This window comes from Podarcis vaucheri (genome assembly GCF_965113315.1).
Source record: "Podarcis vaucheri genome assembly, chromosome: 12".
Classification (NCBI taxonomy): domain Eukaryota; kingdom Metazoa; phylum Chordata; class Lepidosauria; order Squamata; family Lacertidae; genus Podarcis; species Podarcis vaucheri.
The window spans coordinates 60,189,797-60,214,885 of record NC_138750.1 but is presented as its reverse complement, the minus strand read 5'-3'; the positions used below and the strand labels follow the sequence as shown (position 1 = coordinate 60,214,885).

The following is a 25,089-nucleotide window of genomic DNA, read 5'->3' as shown; positions in this document are numbered from 1 at the left end:
ACGGGGCGCCAAGTTGGCGAAGGCTGCTCGAGAAAGGGACCTGCTTTGGCATGTTTATTTTACTTGCCTTTTATAAACCAAGTTAAAGACTCTGAAACTGCCAAGCTTTCATAGGATGGTATTTGCAGTTGGCGCCCATTCACTGTTGCTGGTGAACTTAGAAAATGGAAAGTTTTCTGTGCAAGAATAAAGCACTGGGCGGTGGGAGAGAAACCTGCCTCTCATTGCTGAGCGGAGATCGAGAGGCATAGCTCAGTGCCGGAGCATCTTCCCCTATGCGGAAGGGTCTCAAGATTAATTTTTGGACCTCTCCATTCAAAAGATTTGATATCTGGCGGTGAGAAAGGGCTTTGCCCAAAGTCCCAAAGAACTACCACCGTATGGTACTTAGGCCTTGAAGGACCAGCGGTTTGAAATACAGTGGTGCCTCGCAAGACGAAAATAATTCGTTCCGCGAGACTTTTCGTCTTGCGATGTTTTTCGTCTTGCGAAGCACGGTCCGTCGCAACTGCGCCTCTTCAAGCGGCTTTTAAAAAAAGCGCAAGACGTTTTCGTCTTGCGAAGCAAGCCCATAGGGAAATTCGTCTAGCGAAGCAACGCAGAACCGAAAAACCCTTTCGTCTAGCGAGTTTTTCTCTTGCGAGGCATTAGTCTTGCGGGGCACCACTGTAAATGAATCCAAAAATGGTGCAAGTATAACATTAGTATCTGTGTCTCTGTTTACTTTGGGGGTGTGTGGTGGCAATAAATCACCACGATTAAAATTATAAATAAAAGCTTCTCTCTTTCCCACCCCACCCTGGGCTCCAGTGCCTATTCTGCACGGGGGGAAAACACCCCCTTTATTGCACAATATAAACGCCAACCTCTCCCGGTTTGTTTAGCTTTGCTGACGGGTTCTTGGCCTGCATTTCAGCACACACTGCCCCCTCCACTTTTGAGTGCTTGGAAATCCAAGGGAATGTTTCACCCTTTGGAGTGGCAGGGCGGAAGTTTGCAGCCTCTGATAAAGGGAGGCGATGGAATGAGCGCTGTCTGCCTGAGTTTGCTGTTTTGAGTTCTGGATTATGGCTGCTTGGGCAGTTTTCCCCCGTTCTTTCTCTTTTAATAAGACTCTTGTAAGCATACCGGTTTCTTGCAAACCAAAGGAGTGTACCCAGCAAACCTTTTGCTTTGGTCCTTTTGTAGGCAGATGTTAGCTTTCTCCATATAAAAAGCAGGTAGGCAACCACAGAGTTTGGCTGATCTTGCTAAAAGGTAAAGGTGAAGGGACCCCTGACCATTAGGTCCAGTCGTGGCCGACTCTGGGGTTGCGGCGCTCATCTCCCTTTACTGGCCGAGGGAGCCAGCGTACAGCTTCCGGGTCATGTGGCCAGCATGACTAAGCCGCTTCTGGTGAACCAGAGCAACGCATGGAAACACTGTTTACCTTCCCGCCGGAGCGGTACCTATTTATCTACTTGCACTTTGACATGCTTTCAAACTACTAGGTTGGCAGGAGCAGGGACCGAGTAACGGGAGCTCACCCGGTCGCGGGGATTTGAACCGCCGACCTTCTGATCGGCAAGTCCTAGGTTCTGTGGTTTAACCCACAGCGCCACCCGCATCCCTTGGTAGGCAGCCATTGTTAGTAGCCTCCTGCAAATCTTTGGGCACATGTAGAAGACATTATCCTTTTCTTTCTTTCTTTCTTTCTTTCTTTCTTTCTTTCTTTCTCTCTCTCTCTCTCTCTCTCTCTCTGTGTGTGTGTGTGTGTGTGTGTTGATATCTCATTTTCACATTGCATTTCAGAGACACTCTGGAGCAGTAGAAACCTATTGCAACTTATTAAGTGTTTCTAAACCCCAGCATGAATTGAGATGAACTTCCCCCCAAGGGTCTGGTTTAGTTGATGTGCAGAGAGGTGGTCCTGGGGTCCTGAGCCACATAAGATCTCACAGGTCTACACCTTAGACTTGATCTCTCTCCCTGTAGCCTGAAGTCTTTCATCAGCTGCACCTCCCTCAGCCCTGTTGTGCATCTTCCTCAAATGTTTTTGCCTCTCTGGAATGTGTCCTTGAACACTGATAACACCTCTTCCATGCCTGGGCAGTGAATAGAGGGGTGTGTGCAGAAACTAGCCTGCTGTACAAAGGCAGTGTTAGAAACTCGGATACAGTGGTACCTTGGTTGTCGAAATTAATCTGTCCGGGTGTCTGTTCAACTCCCAGAACGGTTCAGAAAGCAAGGCAGGGCTTCCGATTGGCTGCAGGAGCTTCCTGCGCTCAACTGGAAGCCATGTCGGACGTTCAGCTTCCAAAAAAGTTTGCAAACCGGAACACTCAAACCGGTTTGCAGAGCTCAGGAGCCAATTTGTTCGACAAACTAAGCCTTTTGCCGACCAAGGTACCACTGTATATAAGCTAGGTGTCAAATGGCTCCTTAAGTCAAGTTTACAGTCGCCAAAATGGGATGTCTGGTTGCCATTTTGGGGAAAGACAGCTGTAAAGTCTTATTTTTCAAAGGATGGACTGACTGTGATTGGTTCTCAGTTAAACATCTGGCCGGTTCAGAGGACAGCCTTGAGCAAGGTTTAGAGAACTTAAAGATGAAAAGTCACTTGATTCAGGAACAGTGCACATATTGGCCTATTCCTGCCTCTTAATGGTGACACAGACCATCCATAATGTAGGGCTATTCTTTACAACTGTGGGCAAGGCAGTGGGGTAAGTGAAGACAAGCGACAGCAATTAGCTATAACATCGTTCACTGCTCCTGCTCAGGCTGCACAGAGAAAAAGCATTTTGGTTCCTGAAATTCATTCTGACTGTGCAGATAAAATATACCTTAACTGATAGAATTCTACAGGATGGGGTATTAGCGTCTGAAAAGGGCCCAGAGCCAGTGGTTGATAGCTAGGTGCAACATGCACCTGCGAAAATTCGAACACTGTACGAAGGGTAAATGTTACCTTGGTTCCGAGCAATTCAAAGTGTTGGTGCTGACCTTTAAAGCCCTAAACGGCCTCAGTCCTGTATACCTGAAGGAGCGTCTCCACCCCCACCGTTCAGCCTGGACGCTGAGGTCCAGCTCTGAGGGCCTTCTGGCGGTTCCCTCATTGCTTCGGGTTAAGTACTTAATTCGTTCCAGAGGTCCGTTCTTAACCCGAAGCACCACTTTAGCCAATGGGGCCTCACGCTGCTGTCACGCCGCCAGAGCACAATTTCTGTTCTCATCCTGAAGCAAAGTTCTTAACCCGAGGTAATATTTCTGGGTTAGCGGAGGCTATAACCTGAAGCGTATGCAACCTGAAGTGTATGTAACCCGAGGTACCACTGTACCAGACTTTTAGAAGACATACGAAGGCAGCCCTCTTTAGGAAAGTTTTTAATGTTTAATAGACTATTGTATTTTAATATTTTGTTGGAAGCCACCCAGAATGGCTGGGAAAAGCCAACCAGATGGGCGGGGTATAAATAAATAAATATATTATTATTATTATTATTATTATTATTATTATTATTATTATATTGGTTCCTCCACCCACTTTTGGCTCTGGCCCTGCCTGCTGCTGCCATGTGGCCCCTGAGTGCTTGCCCATAAGGGAATGTGTCCCTCAGTTTGAAAAAGCCCTCTCACACACCCCAGACTAAAAGAAGCAGGAGACGGCTTTCCGTTCCAGCTGCCGCCGCCGCCGCCACAACCCCATCACCTGTTCGTTCCGCTGTGCAACGTCGTAATATTCAGGCTGCGGTTGCCATCATTTCCATAGCAACCTGCTGCGACCGAGCAAGGATTATGACTTCAATAAGGAGTGAACACCAGGAACTACGGCAGCCTTTCGGGCAGGCTGGCTTTTTGAAAGCAGCTAAGGAGATAAGCACATTTTCTCCTTGTAGGCAGGAATTTCTGAAGGATCTTCCAGTCCTCCATGCCCTCGCACTCGGGGCTGGGGCAGGGGCAAAATGCAAATCCCAGACCGGTTTTCAGACGCTCCCAACCAATTGACAAGCCTCTTCTATGCAGATATGGGGTAGGAAAGATCTCAGATTCATAATTGCAGATTTCTGGCTGCCTGAAATTCCCCCCCCCCCTGTCGTCTGAGAGTCCCTTGTACATTGCAAAGGATTTCGGTGGAGGCAGATGGGTCAAGGCATGGGGTGGCCCCCAAAAAGAGAGGCTGGTTGCAGCCTAGACTACACCAGCCAGAGCCTCCCTTGACTTCTTGCTGCATAACTCCTGTCTTCTGTCTCTTTCTTCATGCCAAGGCTCCAGCTGTGCCAAGGTTAAACCAGCTGTGCATGTGGAACGCCCATCCTTATTGCTTAAGCTGTACATCTTCATGAAGTGACAATCCTCTCCGATAGCCCATTGGCAATGATAGCCATTGCAGGACCTTAGAACTGATGGGATGCATTAATAATAATAATAATAATATTGTTTTATTTTTACCCCGCCCTTCCCGGTTCAAAAACTGGGCTCAGGGCGACTTACAACAAATTTAAAACACTTCATTGTAAAAGCAGCATAAAATAAAGTGTAAAAACATGAATAACAATAAAATCCAAAAATCAATTAGATAATCCCCAGGGCTAGCTGGCTGAATTGGTCCCACTTGGGCCAGCGAGGAGGCCAGGGGAGAATTAGCCGTGGGGTCTCAGAGTGGGCAATCTTCATATAAGGTGAGGGGTAAGGGAAGAGAAGGGAAACAAATTAAAGGCCAGGCGGAATAGCTCTGTCTTACAGGCCCGACAGAAGGAGGTTAAATCCTAAAGGGCCCTAGTCTTGTGGGACAGAGCATTCCACCAGGTCGGAGCCATCACCGAAAAGGCCCTGGCCCTGGTGGAGGATAGTCTGACTTCCTTAGGGCCCGGGACCTCTAAACTATGGTTATTCATGGACCTTAACGTCCTCTGCGGGGCAGACCAGGAGAGGCAGTCCTGTAGATAAAGCTCTGGAGGATGATTTAGGGGAGGGGGCGACTCCTCTAGGAAGAAAGGTGGCAATGTTTGGGATTCCCCCCCCCCCATTCTGAGAAGAGGTGAGGAAGAATTGACGTGTTAGAGGTTTATAAAACCATGCCTTGCATGGAGAACATGGGCAGAGGAACATTTTCCTCCCTCTCTCACGACACTAGAACACGCAATGAAGCTAAATGTTGGAACTTTCGGGACTGATAAAAGAAAGCACCACATCTTCACTTAGCATATGGTTAAGCCTATGGAAACCTAGACAGCATCTTAAAAAGCAGAGACCTCACCTTGCCGACAAAGGTCCGTATAGTTCAAGCTCTGGTTTTCCCAGTAGTGATGTATGGAAGTGAGAGCTGGACCATCAAGAAGGCTGATCGCAGAAGAATGGATGCTTTTGAATTCTGGTGCTGGAGGAGACTCTTGAGAGTCCCATGGACTGCAAGAAGATCAAACGTATCCATTCTGAAGGAAATCAGCCCTGAGTGCTCACTGGAAGGACAGATCCTGAAGCTGAGGCTCCAAGACTTTGGCCACCTCATGAGAAGAGAAGAATCCCTGGAAAAGACCCTGATGTTGGGAAAGATGGAGGGCACAAGGAGAAGGGGACGACAGAGGATGAGATGGTTGGACAGTGTTCTCGAAGCTACCAGCATGAGTTTGACCAAACTGCAGGAGACAGTGGAAGACAGGAGTGCCTGGCATGCTCTGGTCCATGGGGTCACGAAGAAGCGGACTCGACTAAACGACTAAACAACAACAACCTATGGAACTCCTCCCCACAGGAGGCAGTGATCGGGAGGGAGAGTGGGCTCTTGTGTTCGAATCCTGGTTGTGGGTTTCCCACTATTGGCCACTGTGAGATCAGGAGGCTGGACTAGATGGGCCACTGGCCTGATCCTGCAGACTCTCTCTATGTATTCTTTGGTTTAATTTTGTGAGCGGTTGAGGCAGTGTTCCTCAATTACCAAGGGCTGCAAAGTTTATCTTTTTAGGAGGGGAAAAATGCATCTTATAGAGTGAAAAATACGCTACCAAGGGCTGCAAAGTTTATCCCCTGTATTAAGCATGGTGTGCTCCTTGTCTCCCTTCCCTGTTATCTGTGCATGTGTGTTTGCGTGTGTGATCTTTAGAAAACAGGTTGTGCTGTTTGCTATCTCCTGGGTTTTGGGGTCCAGTCTGTCGGATGCCTGACTCAATCGCAGAGCGAAGGAGCCGGAGACTTGGAGAGAGCGCGTGCGGCTCCGCCCCCAAGCTCCTGATTGGCTCTTGTGTCGCCATCTGCCACTTGCTTGGTGTAACTGCAGCCAAACGGGACCCTCCCGCCATCTGTCTCTTGCTCACGGAACGCAACAATTGGCTTACCGATTCCCCGTCCTGATAAAAAAGTCCCAGATGGCTGGCGAAACCCAACAGCGCTGTTGGAAAGGGCAAGGAAGGATCGGGAGAGGAAAAACACCAGAAGTTGGGCAGAAACATCTCTGAAATGAGAGCCAGATCTGCTGCGCCGATGAATGCCCAAAGTTCCAAGCACGGCTCACAAAACTGACACGTGGGATGATGTGTTTTGCTCTGTGCTCTAGCGAGATGGCATTTTTCTGCCCGGGGATAACAGGCTGTGCCAGGATAATTCTAAATTCTGTGCCTTCCATCACCTCACCAGGTTGGTGCCCTGTGCGGGGTCTTCCTTCCGGCCACCTGAAAGCTGGAACGCAGCAACTGCCACCCGCCTCTGGATTTGAAGGGCACATCACAGCAGGCCTTGCGTACACAATTCAAAGTGTTGGTGTTGACCTCTAAAGCCCTAAACGGCCTCGGGCCAGTATACCTGAAGGAGCGTCTCCACCCCCATCATTCTGCCCGGACACTGAGGTCCAGCTCCAAGGGCCTTCTGGCGGTTCCCTCGCTGCGAGAAGCCAAGTAACAGGGAACCAGGCAGAGGGTCTTCTCGGTGGTGGCACCCGCCCTGTGGAACACCCTCCCATCAGATGTCAAGGAAATAAACAACTACCTGACATTTAGAAGACATCTGAAGGCAGCCCTGTTTAGGGAAGTTTTTAATGTGTGACATTTTAATGTATTTTTAACCTTTGTTGGGAGCCGCCCAGAGTGGCTGGGGAGGCCCAGCCGGATGGGCGGGGTACAAATAAATAATAATAATAATAATAATAATAATAATAATAATAATAATAATAATAATAATAAATTGTATACTTGCACTGGCTTCCCTGCTGTGTTTGGGACCATAGTATGGGAGAAAGCAGTCACCCCCGTCGAAAAAGAGCTATCGTTTCCCACCCCCTTGATCCTATTTCCATGTTTTTTCTGGCAGAGGTATTAATGTCTTGTGTCAGCCTGGTTCCCTCTGGGTGTTAACAGTTCCCATCATTTGCACCTGGCTTTGGCCAAAGAAAAGCATTGAAGCTCTGCTGCTACTTGTAGGATTAACCAGTGCCGGCGTATCTGTTATCCAAAACTCTGGTTTTTCCTTTCAAAAAAAGGTTCACCACTAATAACAAAAAAAATTGCCACCTGTACTTTCTGCTCATTCTCCTCCCCCAGCACCTGTCTGATAGCTGTACCTCAGGATAACACTCCATGCATTGGTTGAAGTGGACTGTAGCCTGTGGTAGTTTTGCCGTAAAAACGTCTTCACGGTGCTACGATACTCTATTCAGTTCTTTTCACCCCCCAAGACCTTATCCTTAACCTACTCAGCCAATGACCATTCTTAAACATGGTTGGATTGAGCACCCAGTTGTTCCAGTTTGCTTATTCTTTGTGAGCTCCCACATGCTTTCATATTTGACTGTAGGCACCCCCAAACTCTACTCTCCAGCTGTTTTGGGACTACAACTCCCACCATCCCTAGCTAACAGGACCAGCGGTCAGGGATGATGGGAATTGTAGTCCCAAGACATCTGGAGGGCTGAGTTTGGGGGTGCCTGTTTTGCAGCTGTGTGGGTGGCTAGTTGTTGTTGAAAACCCCATCTCATTCTACATTCCCATTCAGCTGTACTGACACTAAGCAAGGCGCAAACCCAGCGAAGCTCTGCATGCAATCTAGCCATGAATCCCCTTGCCCTTCGCTCTTATGTGTTTGTTGCAGCTGCACCAGAGTACAGAAGGAGCCACAGTTTATCCTGGCATTCGTCACGTTCCAGGAAACAGGTTCTGCTTTCATTTGACTGTGTGTGTGTGTTCTCTGCCACCCCCTGCCAAACTCTCCCTCCCCCAGCGCCAGCTTTCTACTTGCTTTGCTCATCCAGCTTGGACCACGGCAGTCCCCAAACGCACAACTTGCTCTGCACGTCCCAGCACCCGCCAAACATCATTTCCCTCCTCGCTGGCCTTGTGTGTGTTTGCGCACCATTTCCATTTCTCTTGTGCGCGCAAGTCACAGTGGGGAATTCAGCCTGGAGCGAAATGAAATTAAGCCCAGACACCGAAGAACCCTGGGCTTGCTGCATCATTTACATGCAGTTCAGGCACCGGGCCTTGGGTTTTTTTAGCATTGAAGTCTCGCACTGGGGAAACGTCAGGCTTGATGGGTGCTCTCCTCCCCCCTAATCCCCCCCTCTCTCTTTCTCTGCTTCTCTCCACAGAATAAAGATGATGGCGCACCGGAGCTCAAGCATTTCCGAGGCGACGGTGAAGAGAAAGATATGGGAAAGCACAAGTAAGTTGCTGCTTATCCTCTCTCTCTCTCTCTGGGATTTGAGTCGTATCGTGGCTCTGTGGTCTAGCGTAGAGGTCAGTGTTTGCTCCCTGCTTGCAAATCAGGAGCTGAGCTTTGGACTGTGTGTTCTCCACACACACACACACACACACACACACACACACACGGCCCCCTCAGAAAGAAAAAACCAGTTTGTTTATAACAGGGAAACTTGCTTTTCCTGTTAAAACAGCATACGAGGTAAGCGAGCCGCAAGGCGGCTTGTTACGCGATCCCAAGGGTGGTGAATAATGAATGACTTTGATATTGCATTTTCCGTTTCTGCTGATTAAGGCTAACGGTTGGAGCGGACTGTAGAGCGGGCAGCTCAAGAGAGGCAGGCCGTTGCCTTCTCTGTTCCACAACACAAGACAGGGTTATTGAAATGCTGAGCTGAGAAGAAACACTCGGGTTGTCTGAGCTGACCTGTGGATGATAACATCCAGACAAGGCGACTGACTCATCTCTTTTCATTTTCCACGCTTCTCTCTCTCTAAAACAACAACAACATCTGGGGATGGAGATTTCCGTAGCTTCCCAGAGGGGATGTTTGCCCGTATACCTTCTTGTGATACTGTAAATGCAAGTGGGGTTTACAAACGTCCACATGAAATGGAATAAGATGCCAAGCCCTGGAGAACGGGTACCAGCTCCCATCCCCTGTCTTCAGAGATGGGGGCAAGGGATGGATCCTGAGCGCAGAATTGGGAGCTTCTCTCCTGAACACCCTCCTCCTCCCCACACTGCGGGCTGCACACCCAAAGGACTCTCCTGGGAGGTATCTTGCCGGGAAGAGGCAGCGCTGCTAATTGCATGTGGCAGGCCTGCGAGAGCCTCGCATTTAGTGTTTAATTAAAGGGATTTCGACCTGTCCGTTTGGACAGGCTAGAGAAATGTAACAAGCCTCCAGCGGTTTCCTGGGGGGCATGGAGTATCGTGTAGCTGGTTTCTGGCTACCTGGCATTGCTCTGGTGCTGTGGAATTGAACGGAAGGCCCAGCAGCACAACCCGTTTTTAACTCTGCATTTAGACCCAGAGACGATCCTTTGCTGAGATGCCGCACGTAGGTTACTCACAAGGAGCATAGGATCCACGGTGGTGCGGTAGCGTGGGTAGAAACCTTGCACCTGGAGCATAGCATACACATGACCATGCCCCAGCGGAATAGCCATTTTTTTTTAAAAAAGAAGAAGATAAATCTCCATGATTTAAAACTCACCTCTGCTATCTTGGATATGCAAAATGAAACTGGTTGTTTGCTTCAGTCAGAATGTTAATGGACCCCAATGTCTTCCTCTCCCCTCTAAGAATTTAAAAAGAAACACAGAACCACCAACTGCTTTGGTGGGGGAAATGCGTTGCACAGGCTAGGTGGAATGCTTTGCATATTTCTATATGCCTCCGGGATTAGTTATAACCCCAATTGCATAGGAGGGTTAAAAATCATTGTTGCATATTTCTCTGGGGTGTTCAGGTCTATTAATTCTGCTCTCTCTGTCTCTCCTACTCCTATTTCCTCCCTTTAAATAAACTGTGAGCATCTCCCTCCATTTCTCTCTCTCTCTCTCTCTCTTTCTTAATTTTTTCTCTCTCTCCCTCGGCCCTCCTCAGTTACTTTCTACTAAGAATCTGGTTTTCAGATATAGAGTGCCTCTGAAGATGGAGGCTTTGTTTAATTTTCTTAGCTAACTGTCACTGGTAGAACTCTCTTTCATCATCAGTGTGCCTTAAATTGCTAAGCATATACAGTGGTACCTCAGGTTACATACGCTTCAGGTTACATACGCTTCAGGTTACAGACTCCACTAACCCAGAAATAGTGCTTCAAGTTAAGAACTTTGCTTCAGGATGAGAACAGAAATAGTGCTCTGGCGGCGCGACGGCAGCAAGAGACCCCATTAGCTAAAGTGGTGCTTCAGGTTAAGAACAGTTTCAGGTTAAGTACGGACCTCCGGAACGAATTAAGTACTTAACCCGAGGTAAAAAGGTAAAGGTACCCCTGCCCGTACGGGCCAGTCGTGACCAAATCTAGGGTTGTGCGCTCATCTCACTTAAGAGGCCGGGGGCCAGCGCTGTCCGGAGACACTTCCGGGTCACGTGGCCAGCGTGACGAAGCTGCTCTGGCGAGCCAGCACCAGCGCAGCACACGGAAACGCCATTTACCTTCCCGTTATAAAGCGGTACCTATTTATCTACTTGCACTTAGGGGTGCTTTCGAAGTGCTAGGTGGGCAGGAGCTGGGACCGAACGACGGGAGCTCACCCCGCCGCGGGGATTCGAACCGCCGACCATACGATCGGCAAGTCAGTCCTAGGCACTGAGGTTTCACTCACAGCGCCACCCGCGTCCCATAACCTGAGGTACCACTGTACATATTCTCTCTCTCTTTCTCTCTCTCTCTCTCTATGTGTGTGTCTGTATGTTTGTGTGTTCACAGTGTACTGCTTTGACAACGTTTGTTGGAAAGCAGTTTATAAATCCATAAATAAATAAAAAAATGCCAGCCCCAAAAGACCCAGAGGTTTGGCTCAGTGCACATACCCTGGAAATTATCCACCGGTTATCGTTTCTGCTTGGAGAGAAGGTTTTGGCCACAGGGGGTAAATCCTGTTGAACTCTGTGGGACTCGCTTCTAAGGAAACATGCATTGAAAGAGGCAGTAGAAAAGAGCGGAACCTGAGCAAATAAGTGCTGATGCTGCCTAGCAACATTTCATTCCTCGCCTTGCTTGTCCCCTGCAAGATTAAGCAACTGCACTAAGGAGAGCAACAAAGAGAAAGATGCTCTCCCAAGTCCCCAGCCAATTTTTATTTTTGCCCCACACGTCTGCCAAACGCACAAGCAGCCCACTCCTCCTGCTGTCCGGCATCTTTCTGAAGGGGTTTGATAGTTGGATGTGGGTCTGTGCCGCAGCAATGCAGTCTGGCTTTCAAGTCCCCCTCTTGCTGGTTTCTGTGTCCATTGGCACAAGATCTCCCAGGTTTCAGGGCTCCCTCCTTTTCTGCTTCTCTATGCCACCACCTCCTCCCAACTCAGAGGGAGAAAACTGCCTGTCCGTAAGGCTCTGAGCTCCTGTTGCAGACAGAGCTGAGCTCAGTGGCAAGATCTCTCCCAGCTCTCCAAATCCAGGGTTGCTGCATCCAGCCTCATCTCTGTCTCCTGGCCCTACTCCTCTCCAACCTGGACTGTTCTTTGTGTCAGGAGCTCGTCCTACACTCAAGTCGGACCCTGGTAGAGACACATGCCCGACTGGCATGTTCTCTCCCTCCTGGTCGTTCATTTGGGAGCTTCAAAGAAGAAGAAGAGTTTGGATTTGATATCCCACTTTATCACTACCCTAAGGAGTCTCAAAGCGGCTAACATTCTCCTTTCCCTTCCTCGCCCACAACAAACACTCTGTGAGATGAGTGGGGCTGAGAGACTTCAGAGAAGCGTGACTGGCCCAAGGTCACCCAGCAGCTGTATGTGGAGGAGCGGAGACGCGAACCTGGTTCACCAGATTACGAGTCCACCGCTCTGAACCACTACACCACACTGGCTCTCAGCTTTCTTCAGCCCGAACATCACAGCAACCGATGCCAACAGACATCGGCACACTTGGGGACCCACAGAGTCTTCGCAGTTTGCGTAAAAGAACTCAGCAACTCAGCATTTTGGCTAATCTACTTTATTTACATACAAACACACACGGAGCACTGCAACATGGCTCCCTCCCTCTCTAGCATCAGACAGCAAAGAGAGAAAGAACAAAGGACAACAGTCCCACTTCACGGAACACAGTAACACAAACATCCTGTCTCCGACACTTCCCACTCCGTGGAGTCAAAACATACACCGTCGTGTGATAGACAACAATCCCATGACTGCAACCACGGAGCAGGAATTCTAACACTTTGCCCCAGCTTCTTTCTGCCCACTTTAACCCTGCTGCCCCTTCAGCTTCTGACACCTCAACTTCCCAGTCCGCTCCCTCATTAAGTAATTTATAAGACTTCAAGTGAAGATCTCATACTGCCTCATTGTTTCCCCTGTGTGTGACATTTATTCTGTCCACGATGTTTCTTCCTGTCCTTGTCTGTCAGACTTATTCCCTGTTGTTGCTACACACCATCACGCTCCCTCTACCCATCTTCACCCCACCACCAACCCTCTGCTTCTGAGCTTTCTTCCCTTGGGGATTCCCCAGCTGATGCCTTCTTCCACTCCTCTACAGCCACCAGTCCAGGACACCCCATGCAAATACTGTATTTTTCGCTCTATAGGATGCACTTTTTCCCCTTCAAAAATTAAGGGGAAACATGTGTGCGTCTTATGGAGCGAATGCAGGCTCCTTGGCTTCAGCGATAGCAACACAAAGCCTCTGAAGCACAGAGGGAGCGCTTCCCCCGCGCGCCGGAGGCTTCGTATTGCTTTCGCTGAAGCCCCCAGAACGCAGCGCAAACTCCTGCTGTGCTCCGGGGGCTTCAGGCAGCTATCTGCAAGCCTTCGGAGCACAGCAGGAGTTCCCGCTGCGCTCCGAAGGCTTGCGGATAGCTGCCTGAAGCCTGGAGAGCGAGAAGGGACGGTACAGTGTGGGAAGGGGCTCCGTTTCTCCTGCCGCTTCGCTGAAGGGGCGCTGCGCAGAGAGGGGGAGAATTCCCCCCCCCCGTTCTCCCCCTCCTATGGTCCGGTTCGTCCTATAGAGCGGAAAATACGGTACCTGCTTGGGCCCAGAACAATCCTTGCTTTCGGCCTGCTGCTCCTTAGTCAAGCAGTACGTTTTCCGAGCACGATTCAAAGTGTTGGTGCTGACCTTTAAAGCCCTAAATGGCCTCAGTCCTGTATACCTGAAGGAGCGTCTCCACCCCCACCGTTCAGCCTGGACGCTGAGGTCCAGCTCTGAGGGCCTTCTGGCGGTTCCCTCATTGCGAGAAGTGAGGCTACAGGGAACCAGACAGAGGGCCTTCTTGGTAGTGGCACCCGCCCTGTGGAACGCCCTCCCATCAGATGTCAAAGAGATAAATAATTACCTGACATTCAGAAGACATCTTAAGGCAGCCCTGTTCAGGGAAGTTTTTAATATGTAACGCTGTACTGTTTTTAACACTGATTGGGAGCTGCCCAGAGTGGCTGGGGAAACTCAGCCAGATGGGCGGGGTATAAATAATAAATTATTATTATTATTATAAGCACCAGGCAATGTTTCTCCTTCCTAGGAGCCCATTGCCATTCTCTCACCCTCAAAACTACCCCTGCCAGGCAGAACAAGCCGCTCTTTGCTGGACACCAAGAGAGTGGCCTTTGTCGGAGGCTGATGGGTAGCCGCGTGTGACATCAGACTGAAGCTTCCCTCTTTTCTTCTTTCCCCTTTCCAGGGAGCTCAAGTTGCGGAATTACACTCCGGAAGACGAAGAACTCAAGGGGCGGGTGGTGCCCAAAGCGAAGCCTGCCTCAGGTGAGTGGGCATCCAGAACCTTTTTTTGAAATGGACCACAGCATCTTGCTTGCAACAGCGACCAATCAGGTGCCTTCTGCGAAGCTCAAAAAGAGGGGCAGACACACTCGTTCTCCTGAGAGTCAGTGCAGTGTAGCAGTTGTCGAGTGTTGGGCTAGGACCTGGAAGACCAGAGTTCGAATCCCTACTGAACTTGGGCCAGCCCCGGTCTCGTAGCCGACCTCGCAGGGTCGTTGCGAAGATAAGGTGAGGAGGGGGCAAGCCCTGCACACCGCGTTGAGCTCCTTGGAGGAAAAAGGTGGGATATAAACACAATAAGTAGAAATAAAAGAGAACACACATGGGAAGAATTTCTCCTTACCTCCCAAATCATCAGTTGTTTGCAGGCAGCAAAGGACACTCCTGTTTGGTTTCACATGGCAGATAGCAAAGAAACTCCTATGTGGTTCTCAGGACAGATCCAAGAGTTTAGCTAAGCTATGAAATTTGCTGTTGCAGGAGGCAGTGATGACCACCAACCTAAGTAAAGGTAAAGGGACCCCTGACCATTAGGTCCAGTCGTGGCCGACTCTGCGGTGGCGGCGCTCATCTCGCTTTATTGGCCAAGGGAGCCGGTGTACAGCTTCCAGGCCATGTGGCCAGCATGACTAAGCCGCTTCTGGCGAACCAGAGCAGCGCACGGAAACACAGTTTACCTTCCCGCCAGAGCGGTACCTATTTATCTACTTGCACTTTGACGTGCTTTCGAAACTGCTAGGTTGGCAGGAGCAGGGACCGAGCAACGGGAGCTCACCCCGTCATTGCGGGGATTCAAACCGCCTATCTTCTGATTGGCAAGTCCTAGGCTCTGTGGTTTAACCCACAGCGCCACCCAAGGCAATGATGACCACCAACCTAGATGGCTTTAAAAGAGCGTTGGGCAAATTCATAGAGGAGGAGAGAGGCACGGATGCTTCTGAATATCACTTGCCATTGGCATACATCCAGAAGGCTCTGTTTACATCCTTTGCCATTGATTAGACTTCTTATTCAGGAATTTGGCTGACCTCCAAAACAAGGGCTGCGTCTCTCCAGAGTTGCTTCTAACTTGACCTTGGGGAGGAAGAAGACTGTATGAACCAGAACAGATAAGCTTGCCGGAGTGATCAAAGCACTTCACTGAGGGCCCTGCCAGACTATCTGAGGATTGGTCCTTCCTTTTTCTGAATACGGGAATTAAGGGTACACCTGTGTCTCACCTGCGAACTGGCTTTTTGTGTCTTTTCCCCAAGGCGTTTTGGGAATTGTAGTACCGCTGGAGAACTAGGGTCCTCTGGCAGAAATCTTAGTGACTTAGAGTTGGAAGGGGCCACAAGGGTCCATCATTGTGGGGTTCTAACCTGCGACCCTGAGATTAAGAGGCTTACTCTCTGCCGACTGAGCTACTTGAGTCTTGCCGTGGCAGCTTGAAGTTTGCGCCCTTGGTTCATCTGATCGGGGAGGGATTCCAGTTGAGGTTCTTAATGACTAGGCCAGCGTTGGCCAACCTGGTGCCCTCTCCAGGTGTTTTGGACTACAACTCCCATTGGCCCTAAAGGTAAAGGGACCCCTGACCATTAGGTCCAGTCATAGCCGACTCTGAGGTTGTGGCGCTCATCTTGCTTTATTGGCCAAGGGAGCCGGCGTGCAGCTTCCGGGTCCTGTGGCCAGCATCACTAAGCCGCTTCTGGCGAACCAGAGCAGCGCACGGAAACGCCGTTTACCTTCCCACCAGAGTGGTACCTGTTTATCTACTTGCACTTTGACGTGCTTTCGAACTGCTAGGTTGGCAGGAGCAGGGACCGAGCAACGGGAGCTCACCCCGTCGTGGGGATTCAAACTGCTGACCTTCTGATCGGCAAGTACTAGGCTCTGTGGTTTAACCCACAGCGCCACCCATTGGCCCTGCTGGTGTCCAAAACATCTGGAGAGGGCACTGTGGGATTGTGGCCTTGTCCTTGTGCTCTCCAGCATGCATGTTGTTCATCGCATGCTTCCACCAGGGACTCCCAGAGAGCTTCTCTCCCTCTGTGACCTTCAGTGGACCTTCCCTGTTCCTGCTCCCCGCCTCTGACCCTCCTTCCTGCCTGTGCTAAAATCGCCGCAACATCTTTCTGTCTCCTTCTGCCCCCTAGTGGAAGACAAGGTGAAAGAGCAGCTGGAGGCTGCGAAGCCTGAGCCCATCATCGAAGAAGTGGTAAGTCTGGAACCTTTGGTGCTTCCTGCTTCAAACGAAACTGTTTTTAAAAACCCCGCCTGTTTTGTTACAAAGCTGACTAGTAGTGGCTCTTAACGAGGGATTCTTTTGTGTTCCTCCCCTCTCCACTTTCCCAGGACTTGGCAAATCTTGCGCCCAGGAAACCTGACTGGTGAGTATGAAGCTCTGAATGGGGTTTGCGGGGCGACCGCACAAATTACTTGGGGATAAAATGCCTGCAAGGTTGCTTAGATTTTATATTAATAGTAGTACAGTGGTACCTCGGGTTACAGGCGCTTCAGGTTACAGACTCTGCTAACCCAGAAATAGTACCTGGGGTTAAGAACTTTGCTTCAGGATGAGAACAGAAATCGCGCGGCAGCGGGAGGCCTCATTAGCTAAAGTGGTGCTTCAGGTTAAGAACAGTTTCAGGTTAAGAACGGACCTCCAGAACGAATTAAGTTCTGGAAAATTCAGAACAGATAAAGTACTTCTTCACACAGTGCTTTTGGGGGTTTGTGCCATTTTAATAGAAGCATGAGAATGTAGAGCTGGAAGGGGACCCCAAGGGTCATCTAGCCCAGCCCCCCAGGAAGCACAATTAAAGAATAGCTGTCAAACCTCTGTTTGGAAACCTCCAATGAAGGAAGGCCCAGCACCTTCCGAGGGATTCTGTTCCACTGTTGAATGGCTCTTATTGTCAGGAAATTCTTCCTGATGTTTAGTTGCAGTCATATTTGAATCCATGCGTCTGGGTCCTCGCCTCCAGAGCTTGTTTCGTCTTCCATGACAGCCCCTCAGATATTTGAAGGTGGCTAAGCATATCCACGGGTGGCGCTGTGGGTTAAACCACAGAGCCTAGGACTTGCCGATCAGAAGGTTGGCGGTTTGAATCCGTGCGACGGGGTGAGCTCCCGTTGCTCAGTCCCTGCTCCTGCCAACCTAGCAGTTTAAAAGCACATCAAAGTGCAAGTAGATCAATAGGTAAACGGCGGGAAGGTAAACGGCATTTCCGTGCGCTGCTCTGGTTCGCCAGAAGCGGCTTAGTCATGACCCGGAAGCTGTATGCAGGCTCCCTCAGCCAATAAAGTGAGATGAGCGCCGCAACCCCAGAGTTGTCCGCGACTGGACCTAACGGTCAGGGGTCCCCTTACCTTTACCTAATCATACCCACCTCCTCATAAAGCTTGGTTTCCAGACCCCTGATCATCTTGGTCACCCTTCTCTGCACACCTTCCAGCTTGTAAACATCCTTCTTAAATTGTGGTACCCAGAAGTGGACCCAGTATTCCAGGTGTGGTTTGACCAAGGCAGAACAGAGCGGTACTATTACTTCCCTTGATCTGGACGCTAGACTTCCATATGTTTCTATACATAATAGCTCTGGGTGTTCATTTGTTTTGCATCCCGATTTTATAATGCAGTTCTCTGCCCTGGGCACTTTTGTTAATCAAGTGTGCCGTGAATCAAAATGTTTTCTCAAGGGACTGGCAATTCAGCCCGGCCATTTCCTTCTCCTTTCTACTGAAGGGGTTTTCCGTTCTGCACAGCCTAGCCCAGGAGGAGCCCTAGTTCTCTTCTGATTTCCTCGCAGGTACTGCTTCCACGTTGCCAAAGGAACTTGCAATCCTGAGGCCGGATAGGTACCCTTCAGGGCCTTGGCCTCCCTGTCTCCTCCTTAGGCCTGGGCTCATTTTGTTTCCATTTCCCTCACTCCTCAGGGACTTGAAGCGGGACGTGGCTAAGAAACTGGAGAAGCTGGAGAAGCGAACCCAGAGGGCGATAGCTGAGCTAATAAGTGAGTGAGAGTCTGCATGGAAATGTGTGAAGTAGTACTGGTGGCGTCCATTGCAGTGCTGAGCATCCTACAGGTCTCTTCGCCATCTAGTTTTGGCTTTCGCTCAGCCCTCTGCGCCTCCCCTTGGTATCCTGGTGTCCCTGCCCCATTCCATAGGAAGCCGCCTTATACCGAGCCTGACGGCTGGTCCATCTAGCCCAGTTTGGTCTACACTGGCTGGCAGCTGCTCTCCAGGATTTCAGGCAAGTGTTTCTTCCAGCCCTACCTGAAGATGCCAGCAGGGGTTGAATCTGGGACCTCCTCCTTACAAGACAGATGGTCTCCCTCTGAGTTGCAGCCCTTCCCCAGGGAAACCTAGCTCAGCTTGAATTCCAAATGTGGATTCTTGACAGGCCAAGAGGCAGAGATGAGTCAGGTTGGCAAAGAAGCCAGAATGCCTCCTCCTGCTGCTGCAACAAGCTCCCCATGTGTCACGGGACCAGGAGAGGCGTGAAGTGGGAGGAGCAAAGGCAGGCACACCGGCATAGTCTGAGATTGCTTGGGGGAAACCCTGGAGAGGAGGAGACTTAGGAGTTAACATCACCGGTCCTGAAAGACCTACATTGGCTCCCAGTACGTTTCCGAGTACAATTCAAAGTGTCGGTGTTGACCTTTAAAGCCCTAAACGGCTTCAAAGGCCCAGTAGACCTGAAGGAGCGTCTCCACCCACATTGTTCTGCCTAGACGCTGAGGTCCAGCTCCATGGGCCTTGTGACGGTTCCCTCATTGTGAGAAGCAAAGCTACAGGGAACCAGGCAGAAGGCCTTCTCGGTGGTGGCACCCGCCCTGTGGAACGCCCTCCCATCAGATGTCAAAGAGATAAACAACTACCTGACATTTAGAAGACATCTGAAGGCAGCCCTGTTCAGGGAAGTTTTTAATGTGTGACATTTTAATGTATTTTTAAACTTTGTTGGAAGCCGCCCAGAGTGGCTGGGGAAACCCAGCCAGATGGGCGGGGTACAAATAATAAATTATTATTATTATTATTATTATTATTACTACTACTACTACTACTACGTGGTGTGGTTTACTGTGGGCTCGCTTCAGACAGGCAACAGTTGCTGAGTGGTGTTTCTGTTTCCCTCACAGGAGAGAGGCTAAGAGGCCAGGAGGAAGATCTGGCGTCAGCGGTTGACTCAGCAAAGCAGGAGGGAAGCGATTCGGACTGAGGCGGCCCATCCGGCAGGCTCTCCTTTGCCCTCGGTGGCCCTTGTGCGAAGCTTCTCTGACTCCGTGCTGGATGCAGGGCTGTGGAACGAGGGGACAAAACACGCTTGACACAAATCGGCAGAATGCAAGGGCATGCCTGGTGTTTACGTCTTCTCCAGGCAGGCTTTTGCTTGGGGGTGTTGCTGGCAAGCAAACGAGTGGGGCAGAGGACTTTTCTCATGCAAGGGAGAACCAGGAAGATGGCCAAAAGTAGGAGCCTGCAGAAGTGGGTCACAATCGCTTACAGAACTGTGTCCCTGTGGATACCTGCAGTACAACAGACATATCTGAAGAGGACCCAGGGAAAACCTCACCCATCCCAAAAAAACATCATAACATAAAATGCTGCATTTTAAATGAAATAGGAAATTCTCCCTTATTGATTTTCATAATGCAAAAGCACACAGGTGTTTAGAGAGTCCTCTGTCTCTTGCAGGCAAATTCCAGTATGCTTCGCAGACTTCCTTGAAGTGCCCCTAGAAAGTCACGTTGGGCAGGAAGCTGACTTGAATGTGGCTTATCCACATATCAAAGGGAGTTGGTCTCAGGGCAAGGACCCTGGATTCTGCCAACAGGCTCGCCTCTGGCAACTGCTGAGGGGCCTGTAGTTAGATTTAGCACAGATTTTCCATGTGTTTCAAAGGATGCTTCAAAATCCCCAGCCCAGCAGCTGTGAAGTGTGGCGCTGCAGGAGACACCCAGAAATTCAGCAGAAAGCTCTTTGCAAAGTTTCCATAGGAAGTCCCCGGCGCATTTGCCCATAATCTTCTCTCGAAGGCAGTTCCCTACCAGTAATGCCACGCCTCGACCTTGCGAAAGAACATAGCTGTCAACTTTTCCCTTTTCTTGCGAGGAATCCTATTTGGAATAAGGGAAATTCCCTTAAGAAAAGGGAAACGTTGACAGCTATGCGAAAGAAAGACGAGACCCTCGTGCTCTTGGCTGACACAGGGCCCCCTCCTCCCTCCAGTCCTGTGCTTGCCGCAGCCTAAGCGAAGACCCTTGCAGTTTGTGGCACGAGATGTCGGGTGGAGAATTTGAGGCTTGGCAAAAGAGCAAGATCGCTTTGAAAATCCAACCCAGGAGTCCGCCCTTGCGAGAATTATTGGCTGTGATCGGGGAGTGTGTCAGGTTTTTTTCAGAGGGAACCAGGCCCTTGGCTGCCTCTCGTGGCCAAGACCCACAGTTCTGTAAATGGTTGTGGTTGTGGTTGGAAAGGCCCTGTCCTTCTGTACCCCAGATCTCTAACCCCTATAGATAAGTTCTTCTTGCTGCTATCTGCTTGCAAAACATCACCTGAGTGGCAGTCCCACTTTAGCATAAGTCTGCAAAGCCACGGACTAACCAGTTCTGAGCACATCCGACGCGGGGCAAGCAAGCGGGCGTCTCCTGGAACAGTTTTGTCGCCAGGCCACTTCTTTGTGGGTTGCTAAAATAACAAGCTCTCTTGCATTGCAGCCTGGGATGTTAATATTTCATTCCGACATGTTTTCAGATCCGCCCGTCTGCTCCTAACTTTGAAAAGTCGATGCCACTCCTTGTGGCCATCTTCCTGTTCTTTAATTGATTCGCCTCCAGTTGTGCAGAGGTTTTTTAAAATAATAATAAAATGTTCTAAAGATCATCCACAGTGCCTTGTATTTTCTTTGATGTTCCTGGGTGATTAAATTAAAAACCCAACTGGGAGACGCACCTTCTGACACAGTATTTCATGCATGGAATTTTTCTGGAGAGGAGAATAGCTCTGGGAAGCTGGATTATATTTTTCCCAGCCTAACCTACTTTGCAGGGGACGCGGGTGGCGCTGTGGGTTAAACCACAGAGCCTAGGACCTGCCGATCAGGAGGTCAGCGGTTCGAATCCCTGCGACAGGGTGAGCTCCCGTTACTCGGTCCCTGCTCGCCAATAAAGCGAGATGAGCGCCGCAACCCCAGAGTCGGCCACGACTGGACCTAATGGTCCTTTACCTTAACCTACTTTGCAGGGAGGAAAAAGTTGGCAGAGGGAAAGCCATGTAGTTTCTTGGGGGAAAGTTTGGGTGTAACCGCAACTAAACTGAACAAAGGCTTGAGCAAAACACACAGGTTGCAAAATGGGGTGGGCCAGGAAGTGGCTGCTGTTAGCTGGTGAGGCAACCTGGTTGGGTAAACTCCGGGAAATGTAGATTTCGACAGGTTGCATGCAAAGCCCGTTTCCTGCTCGTCTCCCCGAAGAAGGAATTTCCTGCGGGAAGTCCAGAGCAGTGCCTTAAAAAGCGCTCAGGACCTGCCTTGTTCTCAGAAGACAAGACGCTCAGCCACCGAAGCACACATCCCAGGAATGATGCGAGGTCCGTGGTTGCTTTTCCTGATTGTCAGCGTCACCCTGGTGGTGGCTGCCATCTCTGAGGCTGAAGTGCCGGCCACAGAAGAAGGACCAATTTCGGAAGATGCACCTGAGAAGGAAGAAGCCCACCTTGAGCGCCGGCAGGTAAGTCTTGGCAATGTATCTGAAGGAGAGACTTCAGGGTTAAGATCTCGGGTATTGGTGGTTGCTAGCCATGACGACTCGGCTCTGCCTCCACAGTCGGAAGCAAAACGTTTCTGAATCCCAGTTGCTGCAGACCGAAGGAGGGTTATAGAATCATAGAGTTGGAAGAGACCACAAGGGCCATTGAGTCCAACCCCCTGCCAAGCAGGAAACACCATCAGAGCACTCCTGACATATGGTTGTCAAGCCTCTGCTTAAAGACCTCCAAAGGAGGAGACTCCACCACACTCCTTGGCAGCAAATTCCACTGTCGAACAGCTCTTACTGTCAGGAAGTTCTTCCTCATGTTTAGGTGGAATCTTCTTTCTTGTACTTTGGATCCATTGCTCCGTGTCCGCTTCTCTGGAGCAGCAGAAAACAACCTTTCTCCCTCCTCTATGTGACATCCTTTTCTATATTTGAACATGGCTATCATATCACCCCTTAACCTCCTCTTCTCCAGGCTAAACATGCCCAGCTCCCTTAGCCGTTCCTCATAAGGCATCGTTTCCAGGCCTTTGACCATTTTGGTTGCCCTCCTCTGGACACGTTCCAGTTTGTCAGTGTCCTTCTTGAACTGTGGTGCCCAGAACTGGACACAGTACTCCAGGTTTTTGGCTTCCCACAGGCATCTGGGTGGCCATTGTGAGAACAGGAAGCTGGACTAGACGGGCCATTGGACTGATCCAGCAGCCTCTTACCTTTTTACCTCCACCCCCATCATTCTGCCCGGACGCTGAAGTCCAGCGCCGAGGGCCTTCTGGCGGTTCCCTCCCTGCGAGAAGCCAAGTTACAGGGAAGCAGGCAGAGGGCCTTCTCGGTGGTGGCGCCTGCCCTGTGGAACGCCCTCCCACCAGATGTCAAAGAGAAAAACAACTACTGTACCAGACTTTTCGAAGACATCTGAAGGCAGCCCTGCTAGGGAAGTTTTTAATGTGTGATATTTTGATGTATTTTTAATCTTTGTTGGAAGCCGCCCAGAGTGGCTGGGGAAACCCAGCCAGATGGGCGGGGTAGAAATAATAAATAATAATAATAATAATAATAATAATAATAATTATTATTATTATTATTATGATCTCTCCAAGGGAGATGGCGGCATCTTGGACCACTCAGGGTTCGGCATGACATGTAGCAATATTTTTACCGATCAGGCTTTGCTGTTCAACACAGCAAAAGGCTGAAAAAAGAAGAATTAGAGCAGATGGTAGACATCTTTCCATGATGAAAATCTGTGGGTTGGTTTCCAAAGTGCCATTGTGGTCCAGGAATAGGGTTCTGTTATTTGTGGCATTATGGTTGCGGGCATGGTACAGCGAGGGGGGAAAGCTTTTGATCCCCTGCTAAATTTGCCCGTCTGCCCTCTGACAAAGAAATGACCGGCCCGTAATTTTAATAGTAGGTTTATTATAGCTGTGAGAGACAGAGAATAACAACAGGAACCCCCCCCACCCGAAACCCAGAAGACTTAAAGGCAGAGATTGATGTGCATTATAATGAGTGGAATAAGTATTCAATCCCTTTGCAAAAGATGACTTAGTACTTGGTGGCAAAACCCTTGTTGGCAATTACAGAGGTCAGACGTTTCTTGTAGGTGGCCATCAGGTTTGCACACATCTCAGGAGGACTTTTGTCCCCCTCCATGTTTGACGGTGGGGATGGTGTTCTTGGGATCCTAGGCAGCATTCCTCCTCCTCCAAACACGGCAAGTTGAGTTGGTATATAAATTTCCCCTTGGCTTTTTTGCTGGCCCAAGTAAGGACCAGCACGGATCGCTGGCTGTGATGAACATCTGAGGTTTCTTCCCTTTATGGTCTTGATTTATGGGCTACTACTAAAATGAGGCTGCATTTTAAACTGTATTTTAGTTAACTGTTTCTTTTTCCTTTTTTTCTATTACGTTTTATTGTACTTTATATTCGGTGTTAGCCGCCCTGAGCCCGGCCCTGGCCAGGGGGGGCAGGGTATAAATAAAAATTTATTACAGTCATACCTCGGGGTTGCGAATGTGATCTGTGCGGGAGGCACGTTCACGACCCATAGTGCCACGCCTGCGCACGTGCGTGATGCCATTTTGTGTTTCTGCAAATGCACGAGCGTCAAAACCCGGAAGTAACCCGTTCTGGTACTTCCGGGTTTGGCGTGGTCTGTAACCCAAAAATGCCCAACCTGCAGCGTTCGCAACCCGAGGTATGGCTGTATTATTATTTATTATTATTATTAAATTCACTGTACGGAATTCTGATTCCAACTATGGGTTTCCTGGGAGAACCTGGCGGAGGGAACCCATTCTGCCTCTTACCTTCCCTCTTAATTCTTGGCATCTTTTGTCTATCAGGGTGCACGGGTCGCTAAAGCCTGGTGGAAAAAGTGGATACGGGAAAGTAGGAAGGAAGAGCCCCCGACCCCAAGGCCTGGGATGTTTGGCCCGCTCCGCAATGTGACAAACACCGTACATTGCAATAGAACCGCAACACCTGGGAACAGAAGTCAGCCGGTCCCCACCCTCTCCGCCTCCCCCCACTGACTGTTTCCCGTGGACCCTTAGCTCTGTAGCTCCTTAAGCTTTTTCACACCCACACTGGATCCACATGCCTGAATTTCTGTAACTTGCTCCTGGTAGTTAAGGCTATGTTGACTAAGGCTACGTTACACACACACACACACACACACCCGTGTCGGAGGCAGATTGCCTCTCAACATCAGTTTCTGAGAATCGCAAACGAGGAGTGTCGCTGTCACGCTTTGATCCTGCTGGAGAACTTCCAAAAATGAGCGCCAGAGTGGCCACAGTGGGGAGAGGATGCTAGACCAGACAGGCCTTTTTAGATGCTTCGATCCCTTTCCTGACTTCAGCCACCGCCGGAGAAGGGCAGCGAAGGAATATTCTCTCTTTCTAGACGATTTCACAGTCAGTGATAGCCATCTTGCGGACTCTCCTTCCTTGGAGGTTTCTAAGGTTTTTTGGATGCCTGTCTGTCATGGATGCTTTTGCTGAGATTCCTGCATTGAAGGGGGTCAGACTAGATGACCCTCGGGGTCCCTTTCCGACTCTACAATTCTGTGTTTCATTGTCTTGTTATATGGAGCTTCTAATTTTATAGCAATAAACACTATTACTGGCAAGGCATTACTTGTGTGTTACCTTGTGTCAATGCACCGGATTAGATCCACTAATCTGGATCAGGACCTGGCAGAAAGGTGGTGTGTGTGTGT

At 49.8% G+C, this 25,089-nt stretch overlaps 1 protein-coding gene and 1 long non-coding RNA gene across 2 annotated transcripts in view; both read left to right on the top strand.

The window, feature by feature from the left end:
* The window catches only part of CCDC12 (coiled-coil domain containing 12), a 34,465-nt gene extending 13,478 nt beyond the window's left edge, over positions 1–20,987 (top strand). Inside the window, exons 2-7 of the mRNA XM_082192668.1 lie at positions 8,555–8,628; positions 14,022–14,101; positions 16,255–16,316; positions 16,454–16,488; positions 18,038–18,114; positions 19,246–20,987. Of these exons, the coding sequence (XP_082048794.1) occupies positions 8,555–8,628; positions 14,022–14,101; positions 16,255–16,316; positions 16,454–16,488; positions 18,038–18,114; positions 19,246–19,325 (408 nt within the window). The 3' untranslated portion in view covers positions 19,326–20,987. The remainder of the gene's footprint in view (positions 1–8,554; positions 8,629–14,021; positions 14,102–16,254; positions 16,317–16,453; positions 16,489–18,037; positions 18,115–19,245) is intronic.
* A 315-nt stretch (positions 20,988–21,302) lies between these two features.
* LOC309515073 lies at positions 21,303–25,003 on the top strand. The gene is made up of 2 exons (XR_014212232.1): positions 21,303–21,834; positions 24,212–25,003. It is a non-coding gene; the product is annotated as an uncharacterized lncRNA (long non-coding RNA).
* The last annotated feature ends 86 nt before the right edge of the window (positions 25,004–25,089 follow it).